The sequence below is a fragment of the Scyliorhinus canicula genome, chromosome 27 (genome assembly GCF_902713615.1).
Source record: "Scyliorhinus canicula chromosome 27, sScyCan1.1, whole genome shotgun sequence".
NCBI classification, from domain to species: domain Eukaryota; kingdom Metazoa; phylum Chordata; class Chondrichthyes; order Carcharhiniformes; family Scyliorhinidae; genus Scyliorhinus; species Scyliorhinus canicula.
In genome coordinates, this window is record NC_052172.1 from 7,340,170 (window position 1) to 7,367,889 (window position 27,720).

Here is a 27,720-nt window from a genome sequence, read left to right on the forward strand (position 1 = left end):
TTGAACTGCTTGAGGCTGAGCCTTGCACAGGAGGAGGAGGAGGTGGAGTTGGCCCTGTTCAGTGCTTCGCTCCAGAGTACCCAACCCACTTCTGTCCCCACTTCGTCCAGTGGTGTTCGGGCTCTTGTCCAGTAACTGTCCGTATATTTTCCCGCAGAGACCCCCTTTACTGTCCGTGTTCATCAGGTCCTCTAATAGTGTGGTCTCCGGGGCCCTACTGTCTCTTTGCGGAGGAAGTGTTTTATTTGTCAATGTCTCATTTGCTGTCCTGTTGGTAGTTCTCATTCCTCCGTCAGTTTGTTCAGCGTCACTAGTGTGTTTCCTGTATAGAAGTTCCTGCCTGTCAGCATTCCCCGTCCTGTCTCCAGTTTTTAAAGGTTGTGTCTTGCATGGCTGGTGGAAACCTGTGGTTTCCGCAGATTAGGGCCATGGGGGGCATCTTGGTCAGTCCGAAATGCTGTCTTAATTAACCCCACGTTTTCAGCTACCACTGGGCTGGATGTGTATTTTGCCGAGGGGCATGGGAGTGCTGCCGTGGCTAGAGCTCGGAGGATCGACCCAATGTAGGAGGCCTCCTCCGTCCACACCCACTCCGAGTTGTGTTTGTGTACCCATCCCCTCACTCTTTCTGCTGTTGCCGCCCAGTGGTAGGTAGTATTGCAAATTTGGCAGTGCCAGGCCTCCCTAGATTTTCCTCCTTTGCAGTGTTGGTTTGGGGACTCTTGGATTCTTGCCCCCCATCACACACAAACACCATGATTAAGTTTCTGAAAAAAGCCTTGGGGATGAAGATCGGGATGGATCTAAAGAAGAAGAGGCACCTCGGCAGCACACGTTCATTTTAATCATCTGCACTCTCCCTGCCAGGGAGAGTGTGAGTATACCCACCTTTCGAGGTCCTTTTTGACTTCCTCCACCAGGCTAGTCAGGTTCCACTTGGGGATCTGTGTCCAATCTCTGGCTATTTGGATCCCCAGGTATCGGAATCTATTTTGGGCCATTTTAAAGGGGTGCCCCTCCAGCTCTGTCCCTCCCACATTTGGGATCACTGGGAATGCCTCATTCTTGCCCAGGCTGAGATTGTAACCTGAGAAGGTTCCAAACTCTTTCAGGATCTGCATGATTGCCTTCAGTCCCTCCTGTGGCTTTGAGACGTACAGGAGCAGGTCACCCGCATAGCTTGAGACTCTGTATTCTCTGTTTCCTCTTTGGATGCTTTTCGTGTCCCTTAGGGCAATCGCCAGGGGTTCGATTGCTAGTGCAAACAGGAGCGGGAAAGCGGGCATCCCTGCCTTGTTCCCCTTTGTTGCTGGAAGTATTCAGAGCTGGTGGTGTTGGTTTGTACGCTCTCCTTGGGAGTGTTGTACAGGAGTCTCACCGAGGTGGTGAATCCTGCTCCGAGCGCAAACCTTTCCAGTGCCTCGAGGAGTATTTCCATTCGGACTCTGTCAAAGGAATTTTCTACATCCAAGGGGACGGTCACCTCTGGTATTCTCTCCCCAGGGATTATTACATTCAACAGCCGCCTTTTATTTGCAGTGAGCTGCCTACCCTTGACAAAGCCCATTTGGTCCTCTGTGACCACTTCTGGTGCACAGCTCTCCAGCCTTTTAGCCCCAGGACCTTTGCGAGTATTTTCGCATCCACATTCAGCAGCGAAATGGGTCTGCATGATCCACGTTCCATCGGGTCTTTATCTTTTTTGGGTATCAGTGAAATTGTGGCTGCGCTAATGTGGGAGGCAAAGTGCCTCTTGCCAGCGAGTCCGTGAACATGTCCCTTAGATGTGGGACCAGTGCAAATTTTTTATAGAAGTCCGCCGGCAACCCATCAGGTCCGGCACCTTCCCCGCCTGCATGGAGCTGATGATCTCCTGATTTCTCCCAGATTATTTGGGGCTTGCGGCTCCTCCCCCATCTGCCCTCCCTCACTCCTGGTATTTCCAGTCCGTCGAGGAACTGTTTCATCCCTGCATCCCCACCGGGGAGCTCGGAGGTGTATAGTCGCCGATAGAGGTCTCGAATGCTTGATTGACCTCTTTTTGTTCTGCTACCAATCTGCCTCTGCTATCCTTTACCTGTGCTATTTCCCTCGTGGCTGCCTGCTTTCTCAGCTGGTGAGTCAATAGGTGGCCAGCCTTTTCTCCATGTTCAGAGAAGGTCCCTCGTGTCTGGCGGAGTTGGTACACTGCTTTCCTGATGGATAGCAGGTTCAAGTCCATTTGCAGCTTTTTCCTCTCCACCAGCAGCTGTAAGGTCAGGGTCTCGGAGTGTTTTCTGTCGACCTCCAAGATGGAGTCGATCAGCTGTTGCCTGGCCACCCTCTCTTCCCTATCTCTCTGCACCTTGTAGCTATAATTTCCCCTCTGATCGCAGCCTTCAGCGCCTCCCAGAACGTGGAGGGGGAGACCTCCCCGTTCTGGTTGTTACTAACATAATCGCCAATGGCCCACGATGATTCCTGGCAGTAGGCCTTGTCGCCCAGGAGGTCCATGCCCAGCCTCCATGAATGAAAATATTTCAAAGGAACGCCTGTTGGGAGGGCTGAGAGTACACAATTTTCAGCTCCAACCTCACATCCATTCAGTACGGAGCGCGGTCGGAGATGACGATCGCGGAGTATTCCGCTCCTACAATTCGTTGAAGCACTGATTTCTGCACTGCAAAGAAGTTGATCCGGGTATTTACCTTGTGCACTGGCCAAAAGAACGAGAATTCCTTTTCTCCCGGGTGCAGGAACCTCCACTGATCCACCGCCCCCCCTCTGTCCCAGTTGGACAGCATGAAGGGGGGAACACCATGATGGGTTTACCTGCTGAAGAAGAGATTCTGCAAATGGACCTCAAGAGAGGAACCTGTTCGGCCCCGTTGACCACATAGAACATAGAACAGTACAGCACAGAACAGGCCCTTCGGCCCTCGATGTTGTGCCGAGCCATGATCACCCTACTCAAACCCACGTATCCACCCTATACCCGTAACCCAATAACCCCCCACCTTAACCTTACTTTTATTAGGACACTACGGGCAATTTAGCATGGCCAATCCACCAACCCGCACATCTTTGGACTGTGGGAGGAAACCGGAGCACCCGGAGGAAACCCACGCACACAGGGGGAGGACGTGCAGACTCCACACAAACAGTGACCCAGCCGGGAATCGAACCTGGGACCCTGGAGCTGTGAAGCATTTATGCTAACCACCATGCTACCCTGCTACCACGACCAGTTTCAGCAGGATTTTGAGAATTACAAAAGTGGAATTATGACTTTGGCCGGGCAGTTCCATCGGAAGGGACCCTGGAGTGGGAAGAACTGAAATGCCAGCTTTTTACAGGAGCCGTGTCAACAAGAGGAGAAAACGCTTGAACTGCGAGAGGCTTCGGTGGACTCTGGTCACCCAGTGCCCCCAGCAAGGAAAGTAAAATCTAAGTGACAGCTGAGCCCAAGATAAGGAGACAGATCTGCATATTCGGCAAAGAGATGTACGTGTTCAGTCCACCAGAGCAGGAGGAAGTAGGATTATTGGATGGAAGACGCAGAGATGGCTTCATTAGAAATAAAACTGCCGTGGGTTCCCAAAGAAAATGTAGCAGGAAGATACTTTATATTCAAACCGTGTTGTTAAACTACAGGTTATCAACGAATTGGGTTTAAAAATCACAAATTTATTTTGAACGAAACAAACGTTCACCAATAGGCTGAGACTCCCATCATCATACAGCTCAGCTTATTTGGATTTTCTTTTTCTGAATGCTAAGTTAAAGGCTAAAACTTGTCAGACAATAAAATGAACTGAACTCTGGGAGAAAGTTAAAATAAAAAGGGTAACACAGCGGTTAACACGGTTGCTTCACAGCTCCAGGGTCCCAGGTTCGATTCCCGGCTTGGGTCACTTCGTGTGCGGAGTCTGCTTGCCCTCCCCGTGTCTGCGTGGGTTTCCTCCGGGTGCTCTGGTTTCCTCCCACAAGTCCCGAAAGGCGTGCAGGTTTGGTGGATTGGCCGAGATAAATAGCCCATAGTGTCCAAAAAAGGTTGGGTGGGGTTGCTGGGTTACGGGGATGGGGTTGGAGGTGTGGGCTTGGAATAGGGTGCTTTCCATGGGCTGGTGCAGACCCGATGGGCCGAATGGCCTTCTTCTGCACTGTAAATTCTAAAGTGGCTGCTTGCGGCTCCATCTTGATTCCTCGGCCTGTTCCATACCCGTCGAGGCCTGTGTCTGTCTCGCTGCCAACCCTTTCCTATCTTTCTGCCCCCTTTCTGTTCTGTGAGTTCCCCCTCATGCCTGTTTTCCCCCCCCCCACTTCTTCCCTGCCCCTCCCCCTCCCCCCTCCCCCCCCTTACTGCCTTTCTTTCGGTGCTAGTACGGTGGCTCCCCTCTCTGGGCTGGTTTAGCCCTGTTTCTATTCTGTCTGCCTGTCTCCATTCCCTTGCTCGCCCCCTCACCTGCTTACCCTGTCCTTGCTACCTTCTCTCTGTCTTCCAGCTTTAAACGAGAACGAGGCAGCACAATCCTGCGCAAACACAGAGTCCACAATAGTTCTTGGTTCCATTTTGTCCTCTGTTTTCAATCCTTTTTCCCCCCTCTGCCCTCTCCGCTGCTGCGTTTGTTCTTCAAATTGTTCATTTTCACAAACTTGTGGCCTCCGCCGGGGTGTCGAAGTGGTGTTCTTTCCCCAATAGGTTACACAGAGTCTGGTCGGGAAAAACATGCCGAACCTCACCTGGCTCTTATAGAGTGCTGACTTTGCCTTATTGAACTCGGCCCTCTTTTTTGCAAGGTCCGCCCCAATGTCTTGGTACACCCTACTACTGTGTCCTTCCCATGAGCACGACTTTGTCGGACCCACCTCAGGATCTTTTCCCGGTCCTGGTACCGGTTGACTTCGCCATAATTGCTCTCGGCTGCTCCCCAGTTTTGGGTTTCGGACAGAGCGACCTGTGTGCCCTGTCGAGTTATGAGGGGCTTGGGAAGCTTTCCCTCCTGACTAGGTTGCCCAGCATTTGGGTGATTTAGTTCGTCGTGTCCCTTCCCTCAGTGCCCTCTGGCAGGCCAACGATCTGGACATTCTGTTGCCTGGACCTATTTTCCTGATCCTCGACCATCCCTTCAGGTTCCCCTGGGCCGCCACCAGCCTCTTCACCTCGGCTGCCAGAGCCACGATCCTGTCGCTCTGATCCGTTGATGCCTTTTACAGGTCCAGGATCGTCTTTTCCTGGACTTCCACCTTCCTCTCCAGGCCGTCTATTGTGCGCTGGATGGCAGCCATCGCTTCCGTCACCACCTCCTTCACCACCACCTGGAACTTCATTTTAATCGCCTCCCTCATGGCGGTTAATTCCTTTTTTAGGAATGTCTTCCATCCATCCCCTGGTGTGGGGGTACGGGGGGGGGGGGGGGGGGGGGGGGGAGGGAGGGGGTTGGGGGGGGCACGTCTCCGTTCACTCCTGTTCTGCCATTCGGGTGGCCGGTCTTCCCCGCTCCTGGATTGTCGGGGCTGCCCACTGGTCCGTCTCATGGGCCCACTGGTCCGTCCGCTCGTTGTTCTTGCCCCTTTCTGCCGCTTCTCGCTGGGTATTTGAACTGCCATTTGCTGGCATCTTCCTGTCCACTTCGTTGCTGTTCGCACCTTCTGGGTTTGGGAGAGTTTTGGGTGGCTTTTTAGGCCAAAAATCTCAAACGTTCTCTAATTTGGGTCTGATTGGGAGGAGAGCCACCTGATGTGCGACTGCTCAGCACATCGCCACCACCGGAAGTCCCCTGAGCACGTATCAGTAACCAACTGTAACACCATGGTAGTTTGGGGGATGTGTAGTGACATTTTTAACACTTAACCAATTGTGTGATTTTACTGGGAGTTCATAAATTGTATGTATAATTGACAACGAAACCACTTGAATAATCAGACTATCTAACAATCACTTTAAGCCAGCAGGCCCTGGCTCTGGGATTAAAGGGAAGCTGCAGAACCCCGTGGTGCAGGTGAGCTGGATTGATGCCAAAGCCTTTTGCAAATGGAAGGGGATGCGCTTGCCCACTGAGGAAGAATGGGAGTTTGCTGCTCGAGGGGGTCTGGAAGGTATGCTTGCACACCACTAACGTCGGTCACATTAGCGTCTCCGTTCTACATCAGCTGCTCATAATTTCTTCAGGTCCCTCAGTGATCCCTCAGTAATGTTGAATTGCATTTCTTAACATTAATTCCGATTACAGAAGCATGCAGCACAGTTTACAACCATTTGGCCCAAGCACTGTCGAATTGGACCCTCCTGCCCTGCCATTTACCAGCAGCCTTGCAAAGTTTTCCACTTCAAATTAAATAAGGAGCAGGTTTTGGATAGACTCGCTGTGCTAAATATTGATAAGGCACCAGGACTGGGTGAGATGCTGAGGAAAGTGAGAGTGGCCATCATTTTCCAGACTTCTGGGACTCTGGGTGGTGCCAGAGGACAGGAGAATTTTAGCAACTTGCAGGCTGTCAGGGAAACATCTAGAAATGATCCATCGGAGCAAAATTAGTCGATACTTGGGAAAATGTGGGTTAATTCAGGAAAGCCAAAACAAGTTTATCATGAACAAATTGTGTTGGAATGGTAGAATTTACAGTGCAGAAGGAGGCCATTCAGCCCATCGAGTCTGCACCAGCTCTTGGAAAGAGCACCCTACTGAAGCACATGCTGCCATCCTATCCCTGTAACCCACTAACCCCACCGAACCTTTTTTGGACACTAAGGGCAATTTATCATGGCCAGCCCGACTAACCTGCACATCTTTGGACTGTGGGAGGAAACCGGTGCACCCGGAGGAAACCCACACAGACACGGGGAGAATGTGCAGAGTCCGCACAGACAGTGACCCAAGTCGGAATCGAACCTGGGACCCTGGAGCTGTGAAGCAATGGTGCTAACCACTGTGCCACCGTGCCACAACAAACTTGCTGGGAGTTTTTTTTGTTGAGATAACAGAGAGGGTTGATGAGGGCAATGCTTTTGATGTGGTGTACATGGACTTCTGGACAGCATTTGATAAAGTGCTGCACAACAGAAGTCTGAGCAAAGTTATAGTTTAAGCGACAGTAGTAACATGAATATGGTAACCTAGTGACCGGAACAGTGAATACTGGCTAATGGAGTTCCCCAGTGTTGGCACTCCTGCTCCTGTTATATATTGATGACCAAGGACTTGGCGTGTTGGGAACAATTTCAACATTGGCGGATGATGCGGAGCGTACAAGCATTTTAAACAGTAAGGGGGTTAGTGTAGAACTTATAAGGGGCATAAACCAGTTGATGAAATGTAATGAAAAGATGCATGCAAGGTGTTCAGTGATGAGGAACATCAGGCACCGGATATATTGTTTTCCTCGGAGAAAAGAGGTTTGAGAGGAGGTTTGATAAAGGTCTAAAACCATGAGGTGTCAGATCAGTGTAAATTGAGGAAGACTGTTCCCATTGATGGAAAGATCGACAACAAGAGGACAGAGGTTTAGGGCAGCACGGTAGAACAAGTGATTAGCACTATGGCATCACAGCACCAGAGTCTAAGGTTTGATTCCCCGCTGGGTCACTGTCTGTGCGGAGTCTGCACGTTCTCCCAGTGTCTGCGTGGGTTTCCTCCGGGTATTCCGGTTTCCTCCCACAGTCCAAAAACGTGCACGTTAGGTGGATTGGCCATGATAAATTGCCCTTAGTGTCCAAAAAGGTTAAGTGGGGTTATTGGGTTGCGGGGAATAGGGTGGAAGTGAGGGCTTAAGTGGGTCGGTGCAGACTCGATGGGCCGAATGGCGGCCTCCTGCACTGAATGTTCTATGTAATTGGCAAAAGAACAAAGAAAGGTACAGCACAGGATAAGGCCCTTCGGCCCTCCAAGCCTGCGCCGATCATGCTGCCCGTCTAACCTAAAACCTTCTACACTTCTGGGGTCCGTATCCCTCTATTCCCATCCTACTCATGTATTTGTCAATGCACCCCTTAAACGTCACTATCGTACCTCTTTCCACCATCTCCCCCGGCAGCGAGTTCCAGGCACCCACTACCCTCTGTAAAAACATCCCTCGTACATCTCCTGTAACCTTTGCCCCTACCTTAAACCTATGTCTCATAGTAATTGACTCTTCCACCCTGGGAAAAAGTCTCTGACTATCCACTCTGTCCACGCCCCTCGTCGTTTTGTACACTTCTAACAGGTCGCCCCTCAACCTCTGTCGTTCCAGTTAGAACAAACCAAGTTTATCCAACCTCTCCTCATAGCTAATGCCCTCCATACCAGGCTAACGTACTTCTTTAACCAAACAGTCATTCATCTGATTTAATACCTCCTTATGTGTTTTGGGTGTTGCCCTTTGTTTTATAATAGTCCTGTGAAAAGCTTTGGTACGCTTCAATACATTAAAGGTGCTGTATCATTATAAGTCGCTGTTGATTGTGGGATAAATATTGGCTGAGACACTGGGGAGGATTAACCTGGTGTTCTTGAAATAATGTCATGGAATCTTTTACTGACAGAGAAGCTGGGGCCTCAGTTTAACATCTTATCTGAAAGATTGCACCTCGGACAGTGCAGCACCCCCTCAATACTGCACTGGAGTGTTGGCTTTGACCTGGAGTGGGACTTGAACCCAGAACCTTCTGATCCAGAGTTGAGAGCACTGCCCACGGGGCCAGGACTGAGAACCTAGTCTTCAAATGTTGAACTGCAGAAAGCATCACAACTAATTTTGAGTGCATTCTGTGTCAACCTGGAAAGATTTCTGGTGTTGCAGTAGAGTCTGTCACTTGTACCGCATTCCAGATGTTTATTCCCCCTTTATCCATCCTAACTAATTGTAAGCAGAGATGTTTGACTCCCAATCCATGTGTAGGCTGAGCGACATTAGGTCCAATGCCAAATCCTCAAAGTGAGGATGGATTACCAGTTTTGACACAAAGCATCCTCTGTTTTACCGTCTCGCTCCTTTTACATCGTTCCTCCTGATATGTTTGCACATTTCTCCATTGCATTTTAACAACTGGCGAGGGAGAGTTGGTAGTTTTTTTTAACTGGTAAAAGAGCAATATTCCCAGCAGCAGAAAGTGCCACCCATTGTTGATCTCAGGATTTGTCTATAATTGCTCAACAGGATCTGCAGTAACACCTGTGCTGTAAATGGGGCCACATTAGTGACTGCAAGTAGGCTAATGAAATTCTCCCCCAACAGCGCAATTTTAGATGAAACTTTGGCATAGCCAGCCTGTGTTACAGTTCATTCTCCACATGAGCAGCTGGCCAGATCACAGCTGCTGAGCCATTTCCGTGTTGCTTTCCCTGTTCTTTTCTCTGTGCAACATCCTCCCCTGATTAAACTGTGTAGCAACCAGGGACTTCTGTTATTTTTGCTTTTTCATGTAAAATATTGTTTCTGCTTTCAGGTAGAACATATCCATGGGGCAACAAGTTTCAGTCAAATCGCACAAATCTCTGGCAGGTAGTGTACTTGAAGCAATTTTGATGAAAGTTGGATGTTACAACATGCAGCTTATTGTTTGAAGATTATTGAGGATAGCCGTAGATACAAATGGATAGAGCACCTGCCATTCACCTGAAGTTGGTGACTCTTGCTGGAGAGCCGGCAGCCTCAGTACCTCAACCAAACTGCCCTTTGGTATATGTGGGTTGGGTGATGAGCAAGGTCAAACTATTTGATTGCAGAGAGGATCACAGCTGACCTCGATGCCTGTGCATGCATTTCCCAAAGGGGTTCCTGGACATTCTCCAGGAACATAGAACATACAGTGCAGCAGGAGGCCATTCGGCCCATTGGGGCTGCACCGACCCACTTAAGCCCTCACTTCCACCCTATCTCTCTATTCTTATTGGTCACTCAGGGCAATTTAGCATGGCCAGTTCACCTAACCTGCACGTCTTTGGACTGTGGGGGGGAAACGAGAGGACCCTGAAGAAACCCACGCAGAAATGGGGAGAACGTGCAGACTCCGCACAGACAGTGACCCAGCGGGGAATCGAACCTGGGACCCTGGCACTATGAAGTCACGGTGCTATCCACTTGTGCTACCGTGCTGCCCACGAGCGTGAGGCTGGTACGGGAATTGAACCAGCGCTGCTGGCCTGCTTGGTCTGCTGTAAAAGCCAGCGATTTAGCCCAGTAAGCTAAACAGTTTAAGATCAGGCTGTGCCTTCTCATTGAGTGAGCAGGAGAGTTTGTATGATAGTAATAGTTGTTTGGTCGGACAGAACCTGCATATTGCTGAAAAAGAGACATGCTGTTGAAGTTTTTCACCTTGTACTCATCAGATGCAAATACCAAATTTCACGGGGGACAACAATTAATATTGCATGCAGAAAGGGCTGCTGATTGGTCAGGATGTTGGACCTGTCCTCTGCAAGAAAAAGGAATGTGTCCTGAAATTGCACCTTTGTTTGAATAAACAAAATCTTGGGAGACCATTCAGATGGCATCAAGACCCAGAGACTTTTCTACTTTGAGAACTGTCAAATTTTTAAGTCCCCCTCTCTTATCTATTTTTACCCTAGCACATTTCATTCCCAGCTTCTCCTTTGCTGTTACATTGTCAGCATCCTCTTCTGTGATGAAAACAGATGCAAAGTACTCATTTGCTACTTCAGCTAAAACCTCTGCCTTCACAAGATTTATTTTTTGGTCTCTATTCATCCAATTCTTTACTATCCTTTTGCTATTTAGATGTTTCTAAAAGACTTTGGTGTTCCCTTGAATGTTCCTCACTAATTGTGCCGATGAGTGTATTGTTTCTGGATGTGTCTTTCACAGGGAAAATTTCCAGACCAAGACACAGCAGAAGATGGTTATCATGGTGTATCTCCTGTAAATGCATTTCAACCACAGAATAACTATGGTAAGAATCTACCACCATGGCCTGTGCATCTTCAGTGCTGTGCTACCAATGTCAATCGCCTTAAAAAAAAAAGGCAAAAAACAGTTCTTGCCTCCAAATCATTGATCCCACCATGATTTATTGATTGTTTCACCCATTTCATTGGTTTCTTTTCCTGTGACATCCTCTCCCCTCTCCTCCCATGAGACACTTTCAAAATGAAATGCAGGTTATTGCTGTAACTGCATTGTTTCTGGGCAGGTTTGTAATGTAGTTCCACGCTGCACAAAGAGGCTAACATCCCCTGAGGTTACAATGTAATAATAATAATCTTTATTGTCACAAGTAGAACAGAGAACGCACAGTGCAGAAGGAGGCCATTCGGCCCATCAAGTCTGCACCCACCCACTTAAGGTCCCACTTCCACCCTATCCCAATAACCCCTCCTAACTTTTTGGACACAGGGCAATTTAGCATTGCCAATCCACCTAACCTGCACATCTTTGGACTGTGGGAGGCTTACATTCACACTGCAATGAAGTTACCGTGAAAATCCCCCAGTCACCACACTCCAGCGCCTGTTCGGGTACACTGAGGGAGAATTCAGAATGTCCAAATTACCAACAGCACGTCTTTCGGGACTTATGGGATGCAACCCACGCAGACACGGGGAGAACGTGCAGACTCCGCACAGACAGTGACCCCAGCCAGGAATCGAACCTGGGACCCTGGATGTGAAGCAACAGTGCCACCTACTGTGCTACCATATTCTCATGTGGAAAGTGAGATTATGGTTTAGAATTCAATGATTACAGAAAATGACAGATTGATCTGACTAGAAAATAGTCATTGTTTCTGTGATCTTCAGCGACAGATTCATTGAAATATGGACAATTGAGATTGAAATTATTTGCACTGAAGCTCTGGTTTACTTTGTGCTCTTTGCACAGGCCTCTATGACATGCTGGGAAATGTATGGGAATGGACAGACTCGGAATATTCTCCACCAGGCCTCCCTGTAAAGGCTGATGCTCAGAAAATGTATGTGCTGCGTGGTTCCTCCTGGATTGACAGTACAGATGGATTGTTCAACCATAAAGCACGGGTTACCAGCAGGTAAAACCCCATACTCATTGCAGTTTTTCTGTTGCCATTTATTTTATTTTTTTGTTTATTTTTTTACCCTGCTTCTTCATGCCAACTAATATAATTGTAGAATGGTAACTGCGCAGAAAGGGGACTTTGAGCAAGTCAGGTCTGTCCGACTCCCTGCGAGAGTAACTCGGGCCAGTCCCACTTCTCCGTTTTTCCCTATGACTTTGGGATTATCGCTTGGCTGCTTCTCCATTTTTCTTATTTTTGAAAACGCTGATTGAAGCTGGCTCCACCCCACTGTCATGCCCGGAAAATCAGAGAAAAGTTGCAGCTCAGAAGGAGGCCCTTCAGCCCATCTTGTCCATACCAGCCCGAGGACACCCAAGTGCCCTTTCTAATCCCACCTTCCTGCACCAGCTCCATAGCCCTGTAGTTTACAGCACTTAAGATGCAGATCAGGTAGCTTTAGAAAGAGTTTAGGGTCTCTGCCTCCACCACCAACTCGGGCAGCGAATTCCAGTCTCTCACTACCCTCTGCGTAAAAACGCTCTTCCTCATGTCCCCCTACACCTTCTGCCACTTATCTTCAATCTATGTCCCCTGGTTCTAGAATTCACCACCAAGAGGCACTATTTTATCCTGTCCACTCTATCTCTTCCCCTCATAATTGTGTACACCTCAATTAAATCACCCCTCAGCCTTCTTTGTTCCAAAGAAAATAACCCCAACCTTTCCAATCTCTCCTTGTCGATACACTTTTCCAGCCCTGGAAAAATTCTTGTAAACTAAAACATATTTTCTCATGTCATCATTGTTTCTTCTTCCAACCATTTCAAATCTATGTCTCTGGTTCTTCAGTCTATCATCAATAGGAACAATTTCTCTCTGTCTAGACCCCTCACGATTTTGAACATATTTTATATTAAATTTTCTTATTCAATTTATACAAATGACAGAATTCTATCATCCCAGAAAACATCCTCAAGCCTTTCTGCGCTCTCCCTTAAGCCCTTGCGTCCCTCCTAAAGTGCAGTGCCAATACTCTAGTTGGGGCCGAAACAATGATTTATAAAGCTTCACCATAACTTGCTTTATTTTGTACTCTGCACCTTTATTTTAAAACCAGAATCCAATATGCCATTTTAAATGATTTCTCAATGGTGGCACAGTGGTTAGCACTGCGGCCTCACTGCGCCAGAGACCCAGGTTCAATTCTGGCCTCGGGTGACTGTCTGTGCGGAGTTTGCACGTTCTCCCCATGTCTGCGTGGGTTTCCTCCGGGTGCTCTGGTTTCCTCCTACAGTCCAAAGATTTGCAGGTTAGCTGGATTGGCCATGATCAATTGCCCCCTAGTGTCCAGGGATCTGTATGTTAGGCGGGATTGGGTGACACAGTGGTTAGCATTACTGCCTCATGGCGCTGAGGACCCGCGTCGCTGTCCGTGTGGAGTTTGCACATTCTCCCCACATCTGCATGGGTCTCACCCCCAAAACCCAAAGATGTGCAGGGTCGGTGGATTGGCCATGCTAAATTGCCCCTTAATTGGAAAAGGAAGGGTTGGGTACTCTAAATTTATTTTTAAAAAGTTAGGCGGGGTTACGGGGACGGGGCGGGGCTGTGGCCCTAGGTAGGCTGCTCTTTCAGAGGGTCGGTGCAGATTCGATGGGCCGAATGGCCTCCTGCGCTGTAGGAATTCTATGATTTTTATCTGCCTGGCTATCTTCAAAGATTTGTTCACTTGCAATGCAGAACTCTGTTCCTGCATCCCCTTTACTTTCTCTTGCCTCTCCTCATTCTTTCTGACAGTTGTGCACCTCCATACTTCTCTCTGTTAAAATCAATCTGCCATGTGTCTGCCCATTCCACCACTCTGTCTTCTTGGAGTCTCTATCACTGTCCTTACGGTTCTCAATCTACCAAGTTTTGTGTCCTCTACAAAGTTTGAAATTGTGCCCGATGCACCAAAGTTTAGGCCATTAATTCTTCCTGAGTTCTTTGTCCTAAGGTGAGTCACAATGCTGCAATCGTCATCATTGCTGTGGCAACGTAGCTTCTCGGTGTATGTTGTAGCCTGAAGCTATGGATAATGGATGGCAAAGGCTTCAATTTCTTTCCATCACATGGCTAATGGGTTCTTCTCCTATCTCCGCACCTGCCATTGACACGTGTTGGAAGGATTTCAAAATTGATACTCAACTTGCTTGGCCCCGTTACGAAAGCACCTACCTTGGCCATCAAGTTGTTGAGTGGGACTTGAACCAGGAGCGTCTGGCTTAGAAGCAGGGCTGTCACCCACTGCCGTTGCCTGTTGTGATGGGTGGGAGGGTATGATGGGCTGATGAGAAACAGGATCGTAATAGCAGTTCTGTGGCTACACTTCAAGCACAGATCAAGGGCACAGATACATTAATTTTCCTTCAAGTTCTTAAACCTGATTTAAATGAGCTCACTACGCAAAGGCAAGACTAATTTTGGACCCAGGTCAAACACAGGAACTCACAATGTGTATGACTCAGTTGTTTGTTGGATTGGGCACAGAAACATAGACAATAGGAGCAGGAGGAGGCCATTCAGCCCTTCGAGCCTGCTACTCCATTCATTATGATCATCCAATTCAATAACCTGTTCCTGTTTTTCCCCCATATCCTTTGCTCCCCTTCAACCCAAGTGGTATATCTAACTCCTTGAAGACATGCAATATTTTTCCCTCAGTTGCTTTCTGTGGTAGCAAATTCCACAGGCTCACCACTCACGGGGAAGAAATTTCTCCTCATCTCAGTCCTAAATGATCTACCCTGTATCCACAGACGGTGACCCCTGATTCTGGACACACCCACCATCAGGAACCCACCCTGTCTGGTCCTGTTAGAATTTTTAAGGTCTCCCTGAGATTCCCACCCCTCCCCATATTCTTCTGAGCTCCAGCAAATATAATCCTAAACCGACTCAATCTCCCCTCATAAGTCGGTCAGGCATCCCAGGAATCGGTCTTCTCTGTGCTCCCTCTATAGCAACATTATTCCAGTTGTGGTCTGACCAAGGACCTGTATAATTGCAACAAGACATCCCTGCCCCTGTATTCGAATCCTCTCGCTATGAAGACCAAGATACAGGGCACCACGGTGGATCAGTGGGTTAGCCCTGCTGCCTCATGACGCTGAGGTCCCAGGTTCGATCCCGGCTCTGGGTCACTGTCCGTGTGGAGTTTGCACATTCTCCCAGTTTTTGTGTGGATTTAGCCCCCACAACCCAAAGATGTGCAGGCTAGCTGGATTGGCCACGCTAAATTGCCCCTTAATTGGAAAAAATTAATTGAAAATGAAAACCAAGATACCATTTGTCTTCTTTACCGCCTGCTGCACCTGCGCGCTTACCTTCAGTGACTGGTCTACAAGGACACCCAGGTCTCATTGCACATTCCCCTCTCCCAATCTATAGCCATTCAGATAATCTATCTTCCTGTTTTTGCTACCAAAGTGGATAACTGATACTGGGCAGCACGGTAGTGATATTGGCTAGCACTGTGGCTTCACAGCGCCAGGGTCCCAGGTTTAATTCCCCGCTGGTTCACTGTCTGTGCGGAGTCTGCACGTCACCTCGTGTGTGCGTGGGTTTCCTCCGCGTGCTCCGGTTTCCTCCCACAGTCCAAAGACTTGCAGGTTAGGTGGATTGGCCATGATAAATTGCCCTTAATGACCAAAAAAGGTCAGGAGGGGTTATTGGGTTGCGGGGATAGGGTAGAAGTGAGGGCTTAAGTGGGTCGGTGCAGACTTCATGGGCCAAATGGCCTCCTTTTGCACTGTATGTTCTATGATGCTGCATTTGCTCATTTATTCAACTTGTACAAATCACACTGAAGGATCTCTGTATCCTCCTCACAGCTCATCCTCCCACCCAACTTTATGTCATCTGCAAATCTAGAGATATGACATTTAGTTCCCTCATCCAAATCATTGATATATATTGTTAATAGCTTGGGACCTAGCATGAACCTTGCGGTACCCCACTAGTCACTGCCGCTTGAAAAAGGCCTGTTTATTCCTACTCTTTGTTTCCTGTCTGCCAACCAGTTTTCCTTCCATCTCAGTACAGTATCTCCAGTCCCATGCACTTTAATTTAACACGCTAGTCTCTTTTGTGGGACAGTATTGAAAGCTTTGTGAAAGTTCCATCAAATCCATTGGCTCCCCCTCATAAACTCTACTAGTTGAATCCTCGATCAATTCCAATAGATTTGTCAAGCGTGATTTCCCTCTCGTAAATCCATGCTGAATCTGTCCGGCCACCGTTTTCCAAGTGCTCTGCTATAAAATCTTTGACAATGGACTTTAGTATTTTCCCCACTACTGACATGCTTTCTGGTCTGTAATTCCCTGTTTTCTCTCTACGTCCATTTTTAAATAATGGGGTTACATTAGACACCCTCCAAACTGCAGGAACTGGTCCAGAGTCTTTAGAACCCTGGACGATGACCACCAATGCATCCACTATTTCTAGGGCCACTTCCTTCAGTACTCTGGGATGTAGTTTATCAGGCCCTGGAGACTTATTGGCCTTCAATCCCATCAATTTCCCCAACACCATTTCTCTACCAATATTGATCTCCTTCAGTTCCTCCCTCTCATTAAACCCTGTGTTTCCCAACATTTCTGGTATCATATTTGTGTTGTATGAAGACAGATCCAAAGTATATATTTAGTTGCTCAGTCATTTCTTTGTTCCCCATTATAAAGCCCCTGTTTCTGACTGTAAGGGACCTAAATTTGTCTTCACTAATCTTTTTCTCTTCACATACCTATAGAAACTTTTACAGTCAGTTTTTATGTTCCCTACAAGCTTACTCTCTTACTCTATTTTCCCCTTAAATCAATTCCTTAGTCCCCCTTTGTTGAATTCTAAAGTGCTCTCAACCCTCAAACCTGCTGTTTTCTCTTGGCTAATTTGAATGCCTCTTCCTTGGATCAAATATTATCTCTAATTTCTCTTGTAAACCATGGTTTGACAGGAATGAACAATTGTTGCAACTTCCCCATGCGCTCTCTGAATGTTTGCCATTGCCTAGCCACCGTTAAGTAACTTTTCTCAATTCATCATAGATTCTGAATCCTCATCTCAGAATAAATTTGTCACTCTCCATCTTGATGAAGAGTTCCATCATATTATGGTTGCTCACAACTAGATTGCCAGTGATTCCTTTTGCATGACACAGGACCCAGTCTAGGACGATCTGTTCTCTAGTTGGTTCCTCACTGTGTTTGTCCAGCAAACCATCCCGTACACAATCCAGGAATTCCTCCTCGAAGTATTGTGAAGAATTTCACAAATCGCAGATTCATTTCCGTCAAGTCCCTTCCAATTTATTTTTGAAATGATTCATCATCTCTGCTTCCACCACCCTCCGAGGCAGTGAATTTCAGAATTAGCACTCGCTGTGTAAAAAGACATCCCCCCCCACCCCCCTGTGCATGTCTTGTCCACTTTCAAACTGTGTCTCCTAACCCTTGCACGAGCAACTAATGTAAACACATTTTCTTTTTTTCCCTGCTTGTAAATTTCCTACATTGCATGTTCTGGATTTTCAGCTGCCAGCAGGAACAGATGTGGGTATGGTTTGAAAATCGGGTTCCTGGAAGGTGGCCCTTAATTTTACCACCTCTGGAAGGCAATGAACCTTTCAATGGCGGGTGAGAGAGAGCCCGCCTGTACCCAGTTAACTAGTTGTGTTGTGGAGCTAATTCAAAGGCCTGACTGGGCCTGTTTGGGATGGTCAGTTGTCAGGCATGGGGAAACCAGTGTTGGGAACACACCAGAGGGAGCCTGGTGTGCACACAGCGGGGAGCCATCAAGGCTCATGGAGGCACTAGCCAACTCACATGAAAGATGGACTGTCACACTCAGCCAGTGGCACAGAGTTATCATTGTTGGTGCTGAGAGGCTGGAGTCCAGAGCATCATCTGCTAAGCAAAGGACGAAGGCCTGCTGAACAAACTATCAGCAGCTGAGGGAGTGAAGGCGGGAACAGACTACTCTGGGCAGATAGATCCTCCTGCTTCAGCCAGAGGATCACAGAGATGGGTTACAAGGAGAAGAAGGTGCTCCCACAACACTGGTTTGTCACCCACGTGTTCAGCTCGCTACAGGGTGCCAATGCCGTTGGAGGCTGTGCCTATCCAGACATATGTCTCGCACATTTATGCTCGGGTTCATATTAACCTGTTGCCTCGTGGCCCTCTCCTGAATTTGTCTACATCTGACTCATTCCAGACATCAGCTGTGGACCTGGTTGGCATTTTGCAGAGAGACTGGGTGTTGCTGGAGCAGTGAAATGTGGCTAAGTAAGGACTTCAGGCCAATATCCAGAAGTAATGGGGTTGAACGTGGAAGGGAGGCACAGAGGGGGAACGTGAGACAGCCTTGGAGAAACAAAGAATAAAGTCCACAACAGCATCTGAGAATGTTGCCAGTTGCCTCACAGCTTCAACATTCTCAGTGACAAGTAACATGACAATTCTTCCAGCCAGATACACCACCCCTTTAAGAGGTACAGGCTGCCTTTAAGTAGCGCCATAGCCTCCCAATATTAGGGTCTCGCTGGGTGGGATGCAGCCAATGATTAACGTGGGCAGCAATAAGTGAGCAACATGGATTTGAGGTGTTATTCATGTTCCTGCTAGGCTGTGCATGTCCAGCAGCGTGTAAGGTACCTTCAGGATTAAGTTAAACACCTCATGTGTAGCATGCCGAAGAATTTAAAGATACCACACTTGGCAAAAACTGCAGACACGTAACAAGAACACTCTAAAGGGAACATTGATCTGTGGTTTAATCAGCAAGCATAGTTTAACCGCAGTCATCAGCTGAATTGTGCTCGCTGACCCAAACTGCACACGAATTACAGCTAAAACATTCAAAAGAAAGAAACAGCAGAGAGCTAATGTGCTGTCCTTGTCTCTAGGATGGGAAACACTGCAGACTCGGCTTCTGATAACCTGGGTTTTCGATGTGCTACAAGCAAAATTCCGTCTCAGCAAAAACAAAAAGGGAAAATTAAAACTGAACTTTAAAACAAAACACTTCAGAAGCAGTAATAATTTTGAAGAAGGTGCAGAAGAATTCATTGGCCAGACGTGTACAGTTTGATTATGTTTATGTGAATGTGGCATTCCCCTTTTTATAACTTTATAACGTCAATTAAAATTGAAAATTATTTCAGAGAAGAGTTTTCATGCATTTAAGGTGAGAAGTGTTTTACTATTTGGGGGAAAGCGATGTTAAACAGAAGTTAAATTGGAGTTGTTGACGCATGCAGAGGCAGTGGACAGGAGCGGCCCTTCGGTTCAGGGATCCATTAGCAGGGGATCTGGGTTAAAAGCAGAGGGGGTTTTGAGGGGATTCAGGAGGAAATCCACTGGTGAGTGGTGAAGATGCAAAAACAACGTGCGAAGAGCCGGGTTTCAAAAAGAGCGCAGCTGATTGGTGAGTAAGACCTGGTGGGTATTTTTCAAACTATATTAAATTGCATTGTTTTAGCTAGGGTAGGAACTTGGTTGACTTTTTTTTCTAAAGTTTTAAATTTAAAGGGTTTACACATGGCAGGAGAGCTTAAAGCCATGGTTTGCTCTTCCTGCTCCAAGTGGGAATCCGGGAACATTTCCAGTCCTCGGGACCAGTAGTGTGTCCAGCTGCAGCCCCTGGAAGCTCGGGTTTCAGACTGGATCTGAGGAGCATCCGCGAGTCAGAGAGCATCATGGATAGCGCGTTGAGAGAGGTGGTCACGCAGCAGCTGAAGGGACCTGAGGAAGGAAGGGTATGGGTGACCACCAGGCAGTCCAAGAGAAACAGGCAGGTGGGTCCGGAATCCCCTCAGGTCCCACTGGCAAATCGGTATTGCATTTTGGAGGCTGATGATGCTGGTTTCTCCAGGGAGTGCGGGCAGAGGCAAGCTTCTGGAACCACAGCGGCCTGTCTACACAGGAGCGGGAAAGAGAGGAATAGTAATAGGGGATTCCATCGTCAGGGGAACAGACAGTCCCCCACTGTGGTCGTCGATGTGATTCCAAGATGGTGTGTTGCCTCCCTGGTGCCAGGGCGCGGGATGTCACTCAACGCCGGGTATCCTGAAGGGGAAGGTGATTGGACAGAAGTTATGGTACATGTTGGTTCCAATGATATAGGTTGAAAGAGGGATGAGGTCTTGCATTAAGAATTCAGGGAGTTAGCAATAGACTAAAAAGCAGGACCTTTTGGGGGTTGTAATCTCTGGATTACTCCCAGTGCCACATGTGAGCGAGTACAGAAATGGGAGAATAGCCCAGGTGAATGTGTGGCTTAAGTGTTGGTACAGGAGGGAGGGTTTTAGATTCTTGGACAACTGCAACCGTTTCTGGGGAAGGAGGGATCTGTACAAGCGGGACAATCTACATCGGAACCAGAGCAGGATGAACATCCTTGCTGGCTGGTTTGCTGCTGGGAGGAGTTTAAACTTGCGGCACGGGAAGGGGACGCAGACTGTTAGCAGAATAGGAACACAGCATAACACAGACAAACAATCAAGTCAGAAGGAATGCAACGGTAGTAAGTTTCAAGCGAGTAAGACAGGGCTGAATGGCCTCCACTTCAATGCCAGGAGTATTACAGGTAAAACAGATGAGTCAAGGGCAAGGATTGTCACTGAATTGTGATATAGTAGCCATCGCGGAGACATGGTTGAGAAAGGGACAGGATTGGCAGCTCAACATCCCGGGATATATAATTGTCAGGCGAGACAGAGGAGGGGGCAAAAGAGTAGGAAGCAAGACAGATTTAGTTAAGGAGTCAGTTATTGCGGTAAGGAGAGATTAAATCTTGGTGGGGGCATCAAATGAAGCTTTGTGGGTAGAGTTTAGGAATAAAAAAGGGACATCTACATTGCTAGGTGTTTATTTTAGAATCACAGATAGTCATCGAGAAATTGAGCAGCAAATGTGTGCGCAATTTGCAGAGGCGTGTAAAAATAATAATGGGATAATTAAATTAAATGATTTCAACTGTCTCAAAATTAATTTGGATAGTCAACGTGTAAAGAGCTTAAGTGAATAGAAGTTCTTAATTTTTAGCTCAATATGTAGAGGGTTCAACAAGGGATGGTGCAGTGCTGGGTCTAATTCTAGGAATGAAGCCAGACAGGTGGTTGATGTGTGGGTGGGGAGCATTTTGGTGATAGCGACCACAATATGATATGATTTAAGTTTCTGATTGACAAAGAAATTAACAAGTTGCAAAAAAAGATTTTGGATTGAGGAGAGCGGATTTTAGAAAAATAAGGCAGGATCTGGCCAAGGTACTGGGAACGGCGACTTGTGGGGAAATCTACAGAGCAGTGGGGGGGCGTTCAAAAAGGAAATGGGAGGCCCAACATGTTCCCCCTAAGGTAATAGGAAGGAGTAACAAGCCCAGGGGACCATGGATGTGCAGACATTCAAGGATACGATGAGAAGGAAAAGAGGCTTTTAGCAAGTGCAAAGAGAGCAAATCAGCAGAGGCATGAGAAAGTACAGGATGGAGCTTAAGAAAGCAAAAAGGGGATGCGAGAAAATGCTGGCTGGTAAAAGTAGGAAAAATCCCAAGATATTGTATTAAGTGTTTCAAGCCCTTTAGGAATCAAGGAGGTGGAGCCAGAGGACATTGCAGTGTGTTGAACAAATAGTTCACATCTGTCCAAACCCAACAGAATGAGGAGGGAGATATGGAAATCGGGGTGAGAGACTGAGGTTCTTGAGCAAATTGTGACAGGGAGTATTGGAGGTGTTGCGGATTCAAAATTGGCTGTAGGAGACGGGGGGTGATGACTGACGGCTGCTTTAGTGACGGGAAGCCAGTGTCCAGTGGTGTACAACAGGGATCTGTGCAAATGACATAGATGAATAAGGGGGTAGGATCAGTAAGTTTGCGGGTGACACAAAGATTGGCCGGGTGGTTAACAGTGAGGCTGAGTGTCTTGGGTTACAGGAAGATAGAGACGGGATGGTCAAATGGGCAGAAACGTGGCAGATGGAATTTAACTCTGAAAAGTGTGAGGTGTTGCACTTTGGAAGGAGTAATGTTTTCTTTTTAAATTTAGAGTACCCAATTCATTTTATTTTCTAATTAAGGGGCAAATTAGGGTGGCCAATCCACCTACCCTGCACATCTTTGGGTTGTGAGGGTGAGACCCACGCAGACACGGGGAGAATGTGCAAACTCCACACGGACAGTGACCCGGGGCCGGGATCAAACCCAGGTCCTTGGCGGCATGGGGCAGCAGTGCTAACCACTGTGCTACCGTGCCGTCTCAGCACAGAGTAATGTGACATGAAAGTATTCAATGAACGGCCTGACACTGGGAGGTTACGAGGAACAAAGGAACCGTGGCGTGTTTGTCCATTGATCTGAGGGCAGGTTAATAACAGGGGAGGCAGTGACGTAGTGGTATTGTTGCTGGAGTAGTAACCCAGAGACCCAGGTTCAAATCCCGCCACGGCAGATGGTGAAATTTCAATTCAACAAAAAAACTCTGGGATTAAAAGTCTAAAAGGTGATCATGAAACCATTGTTGATTGTTGTAAAAACCCATTTGGTTCGCTAATGTCCTTCAGGGAAGGAAATATGTCATCCTTACCTGTTGTGGCTTAATGTAACTCCAGATCCACATCAATATGGTTGACTCTTAAATGCCCTGAGGGATGGGCAATTAATGTGGGTCCAGCCAGCGACGCCCACATCCCAGGAACAAATAAATAAAATAGGGTGGTCTAAAATGCCTTTATCAATCGAGGCACAAATTAAAAAAGCAGGGAGGTCATATTGGAGTTGTGTCGATCTTGGGTGATGAAGTGGAGATGCCTGTGTTGGACTAGGGCGAGCACAGTAAGAAGTCTTACAACACCAGGTTAAAGTCCAACAGGTTTGTTTTGAATCGCTAGCTTTCGGAGCGCAGCTCCTCAGGTGAGTGAAGAGGTGGGTTGTGCAACCACTGATATAGACAAAGTCAATGATGCAAGATGATACTTTGAATGTGAGTCTGCAGGTAATTAAGTCTTTACAGGTCCAGAGGGAGCGACTGGAGAGAGGGGGATACAGCCAGCACACACAGTCACACAGCCAGCATACAGTCACACAGCCAGCACACAGACTGTCACAGTCACACAGCCAGCATTCAGACTGTCACAGTCACACAGCCAGCATACAGTCACACAGCCAGCACACAGACTGTCACAGTCACACAGCCAGCACACAGACTGTCACAGTCACACAGCCAGCACACAGACTGTCACAGTCACACAGCCAGCACACAGACTGTCACAGTCACACAGCCAGCACACAGACTCACACACAGTCACAGTCACACAGCCAGCATTCAGACTCGCAGAGTCACAGTCATGCAGCCAGCACAGAGTCACAGTCACAGAGCCAGCACACACTCACACACAGTCAGTCACACAGCCAGCACACACTCACACACAGTCACAGTCACACAGCCAGCATTCAGACTCGCAGAGTCACAGTCATGCAGCCAGCACAGAGTCACAGTCACAGAGCCAGCACACACTCACACACAGTCACAGTCACAGAGCCAGCACACACTCACACACAGTCAGTCACACAGCCAGCACACACTCACACACAGTCACAGTCACACAGCCAGCACACCGTCACAGTCACACAGCCAGCACACAGACTCACACACAGTCACAGTCACACAGCCAGCACACACTCACACACAGCCAGCACACACACACACAGTCAGTCACACAGCCAGCACACCGTCACAGTCACACAGACTCACACACAGTCACAGTCACACAGCCAGCACACACTCACACACAGCCAGCACACAGTCACACAGTCAGTCACACAGCCAGCACACCGTCACAGTCACACAGCCAGCACACACACACACAGTCAGTCACACAGCCAGCACACCGTCACAGTCACACAGCCAGCACACAGACTCACACACAGTCAGTCACACAGCCAGCACACACTCACACACAGTCAGTCACACAGCCACAGACACACAGCCAGCACACAGACTCACACACAGTCAGTCACACAGCCAGCACACACTCACACACAGTCAGTCACACAGCCACAGACACACAGCCAGCACACAGTCAGAGACACACAGCCAGCACAGTCACAGACACAGAGCCACATAGTTACAGACTCACACAGAGTCACAGTCACGCAGCCAGCACACAGTCACACAGAGTCACAGACACACAGCCAGCACACAGACTCACACAGTCACAGTCACGCAGCCAGCACACAGACTCACACACAGTCACAGTCACACAGCCAGCACACACTCACACACAGTCAGTCACACAGCCAGCACACACAGCCAGCACACACAGCCACAGACACACAGCCAGCACACAGTCAGAGACACACAGCCAGCACAGTCACAGACACAGAGCCACATAGTTACAGACTCACACAGAGTCACAGTCACACAGCCAGCACACAGTCAGAGACACACAGCCAGCACAGTCACAGACACAGAGCCACATAGTTACAGACTCACACAGAGTCACAGTCACGCAGCCAGCACACAGTCACACAGAGTCACAGTCACACAGACTCACACAGTCACGCAGCCAGCACACAGACTCACACAGTCACAGTCACGCAGCCAGCACACAGACTCACACAGTCACAGTCACGCAGCCAGCACACAGACTCACACACAGTCACAGTCACACAGCCAGCACACAGACTCACACACAGTCACAGTCACACAGCCAGCACAGTCACAGTCACACAGCCAGCACACAGTCACAGACACACAGCCAGCACAGTCACAGTCACACAGCCAGCACACACTCACACACAGTCAGTCACACAGCCAGCACACAGTCACAGACACACAGCCAGCACAGTCACACAGCCAGCACACAGACTCACACACAGTCACAGTCACACAGCCAGCACAGTCACAGACACACAGCCAGCACACAGTCACAGACACACAGCCAGCACAGTCACAGCCAGCACACAGTCACAGACACACAGCCAGCACACACAGTCACAGACACACAGCCAGCAGTCACAGACACACAGCCAGCACACAGTCACACACAGCCAGCACAGTCACAGACACACAGCCAGCACAGTCACAGACACACAGCCAGCATACAGTCACAGACACACAGCCAGCATACAGCCAGCACACACAGTCACAGACACACAGCCAGCACACACAGTCACAGCCAGCACACAGACTCACACACAGTCACAGACACTTAGCCAGCACACAGACTCTCAGTCACAGGCGCGCAGCCAGCACACAGTCACACAGCCACAGGCACGCAGCCAGCACAGTCACACACACGCAGCCAGCACAGAGTCACACACACACAGCCAGCACAGAGTCACAGACACACAACCAGCACACAGACACACAGCCAGCACACAGTCACAGCCAGCACAGAGTCACACAACCAGCACAGTCACACAGCCAGCACAGTCACACAGCCAGCACACAGCCACACAGCCACAGACACATAGCCAGCACTCAGAGTCACAGAGAGTCACAGACACACAGATTCAGTCACAGAGCCATATCACTTCAGTAAATGAGAATAAATATTAGATTCCACACAGCCTCAAAAAAAATGGTTTAATTTTCTCTAAGCAGCCAGAACACGATCCAGCTTCACTTCATACCTGACAGTGTTTGCAATGAAAGTGGAGTCCGTTTCACAGGCTTAAAGGTGAAGGATTTCTCTTCGGGGAAGTCAGTTTCAGGGACATTCCTCTCTCTGTCCAGGGGTGCGTTGGCAGACAGAAGGGTGAGGGAGTCATAAAACTGGGTGCAAATGTGCCACTCCCTGATCCCAATGTAATTTTCTGAGGGGAGGGAGAGCACTGGGAGATGCTTCTGCCCCTGAGCTAATTAGGACCCTTCAGTTTATCAATGGCCTCTTCCAGCTGGCACTGCCATTTCCTCCAATCTGGCTGCTTTAACTACTCTGGCTGGCATTAGGCAAAGACGCATAACCACTCCTTCCTCTCGCCAAGGTCCTCCCATCTTGCCATTACCCCGTCCTCACCATGACAGCCGACAGCAAGTGGAGGCCCAGGAAAGGAGCCTGAGAAAGGAATACCAGCGATCTACAGTCCACGGACCGATCCCGGAAACACCTGCCAAGTGTGCATCCGTCGATGTGGCTGAAGGATTGGCCTCATCAGCCAGACAAGGACTCACAGAACCCGTGAGCGGGTAACACCGAATTTCTCAGGTGGAGAATCGCACTTCGTTAGCGAGTGATCGCTGATGAAGAATGGGCTGCTGAAGTGTCTCAATAGGCCAAAGGACGGGAAGATCACCTGATCTCATCACGCCCCCCCCCCCCCCCCCCCCCTCGCCCCTTCCTGTAAAATGGGAGACATGCCAGGATGTGCAGGTAGGTGGCAGGTAGGCCTTAAACCTGCTGGCAGGGTTGGTAACGTTCCACCCAACCAAGGTGCTTTTAGTATTTGACTCATGAAGGTGAATGGGGCCAAGCAAAGCACAATGAGGGGAAGAAACAAAGCTTTGAAAACAAATGTGATCGTCCCGGAAGAAAATGTGCCCAGAGCAGATGAAAGAGAACTTTGAGGAAAAGGTAAAAGCCCATGGAAAACTGAGGTTGATCGGTTATCCAGAAAAGGAGGTAGAGAGACAAAAGTAGGGATATTCTAAAGAGAAAAAAAACTAAAAGAAGAACTCATTTTCTTCCATTTATATAACTTTAACATCATAAAATGTCCGAAGGCACCTCACATTCGTGTGATCAGGCAAATAACTGATTAAATAAGTAAAACCTGATATGAGATTGATTTTAGGGAGAGTTTGAAGTAGGTGAGAGTGGGAGAGTTTGGGAAAGGATTTCCACAGCTATTGAGCTGAAAGCATGGGCGCCAATAGTGGAAGGAAGGAAGCAACAGATACAGAAATGCAGAAGAGACCAGAATTAGAAATAATTGGTTAGTGTGGCCTGGAGGGAGGGGGGGGGGGGGGGGGGGGGGGGCAAGGGTCCTTAGCGTGGGATATTAAGCCAAAGAGAGCGAGGAAGCCCTGCTCTTGGAAACCAGAGGGTGACACATGACTCGGCCATCGGGTTGAAGTGATGAGATGGACAGAGAAGGGAGCCTGACTAAGACACCATCATAAAGGTTAGAAGACCCACATTGACACCTAATACTAAATAGTTATCTCCGTTCCTATGATTGCCCTGAGCTAGGTGCTATTTTTCTACAAGTTTTAAAGAAGCAGTTAGATTAAGACACTCTATCCCATCCCATTAGAAAGGGGAAGAGACGTCGGAGGTTATTGACGGAGAACCATGTAAGTTATGCCATATTGAACGGGGCGATATTTATTCCAGCTGCTGTGCAGGCACATGATCAAAATCAGTGCCCAGTGAGAGCAGGAAGGCTTTGGGAGAATTCTCAAACAAGGCTGCTCTGTTCTGATGCAATCCTTTCTTTACCCAGTGTCCGTACAACTTGAAAGCACAGCCGTCAATCACTTTACGGATTCCTTTGATAGCATACGGGTCTCGAATAAGCACCTGCTTGGTGAGCGGCTTTGCTCGACGATACTTGTAATAAATTCGGACAGAGGCCAGTACAGTCCAGATGATGGTCTAGAAAAGAGAATTCAGAAGAAAGTCAATGCTCAAAATACCACATAAAACATCTCTGTGCTGAATATCTCCTGTATTAGGGTGTGTCCTGTTCTCTTATTTCCCCTTTTATTTTTTCCTGTTATA

General features: G+C 48.2%; 2 protein-coding genes across 9 annotated transcripts in view; one reads left to right on the plus strand and one right to left on the minus strand.

The window, feature by feature from the left end:
• The window catches only part of sumf2 (sulfatase modifying factor 2), a 32,095-nt gene extending 12,932 nt beyond the window's left edge, over positions 1 to 19,163 (plus strand). For 3 of the 4 annotated variants that reach the window (XM_038786137.1, XM_038786139.1, XM_038786138.1), the window contains 5 exons: positions 5,928 to 6,078; positions 9,407 to 9,462; positions 10,786 to 10,870; positions 11,800 to 11,965; positions 18,900 to 19,163. In XM_038786137.1, coding sequence (XP_038642065.1) covers positions 5,928 to 6,078; positions 9,407 to 9,462; positions 10,786 to 10,870; positions 11,800 to 11,965; positions 18,900 to 19,008 — 567 coding nt within the window. In that variant the 3' untranslated portion in view covers positions 19,009 to 19,163. The remainder of the gene's footprint in view (positions 1 to 5,927; positions 6,079 to 9,406; positions 9,463 to 10,785; positions 10,871 to 11,799; positions 11,966 to 18,899) is intronic. The other variant, XM_038786141.1, reaches the window with a different exon arrangement.
• A 7,788-nt stretch (positions 19,164 to 26,951) lies between these two features.
• Positions 26,952 to 27,720, minus strand: part of LOC119957929 (phosphorylase b kinase gamma catalytic chain, skeletal muscle/heart isoform-like) — a 91,999-nt gene continuing 91,230 nt past the window's right edge. For 3 of the 5 annotated variants that reach the window (XM_038786136.1, XM_038786133.1, XM_038786132.1), the window contains one exon: positions 26,952 to 27,594. In XM_038786136.1, coding sequence (XP_038642064.1) covers positions 27,325 to 27,594 — 270 coding nt within the window. In that variant the 3' untranslated portion in view covers positions 26,952 to 27,324. The remainder of the gene's footprint in view (positions 27,595 to 27,720) is intronic. The other 2 variants (XM_038786135.1, XM_038786134.1) reach the window with 1 other exon arrangement.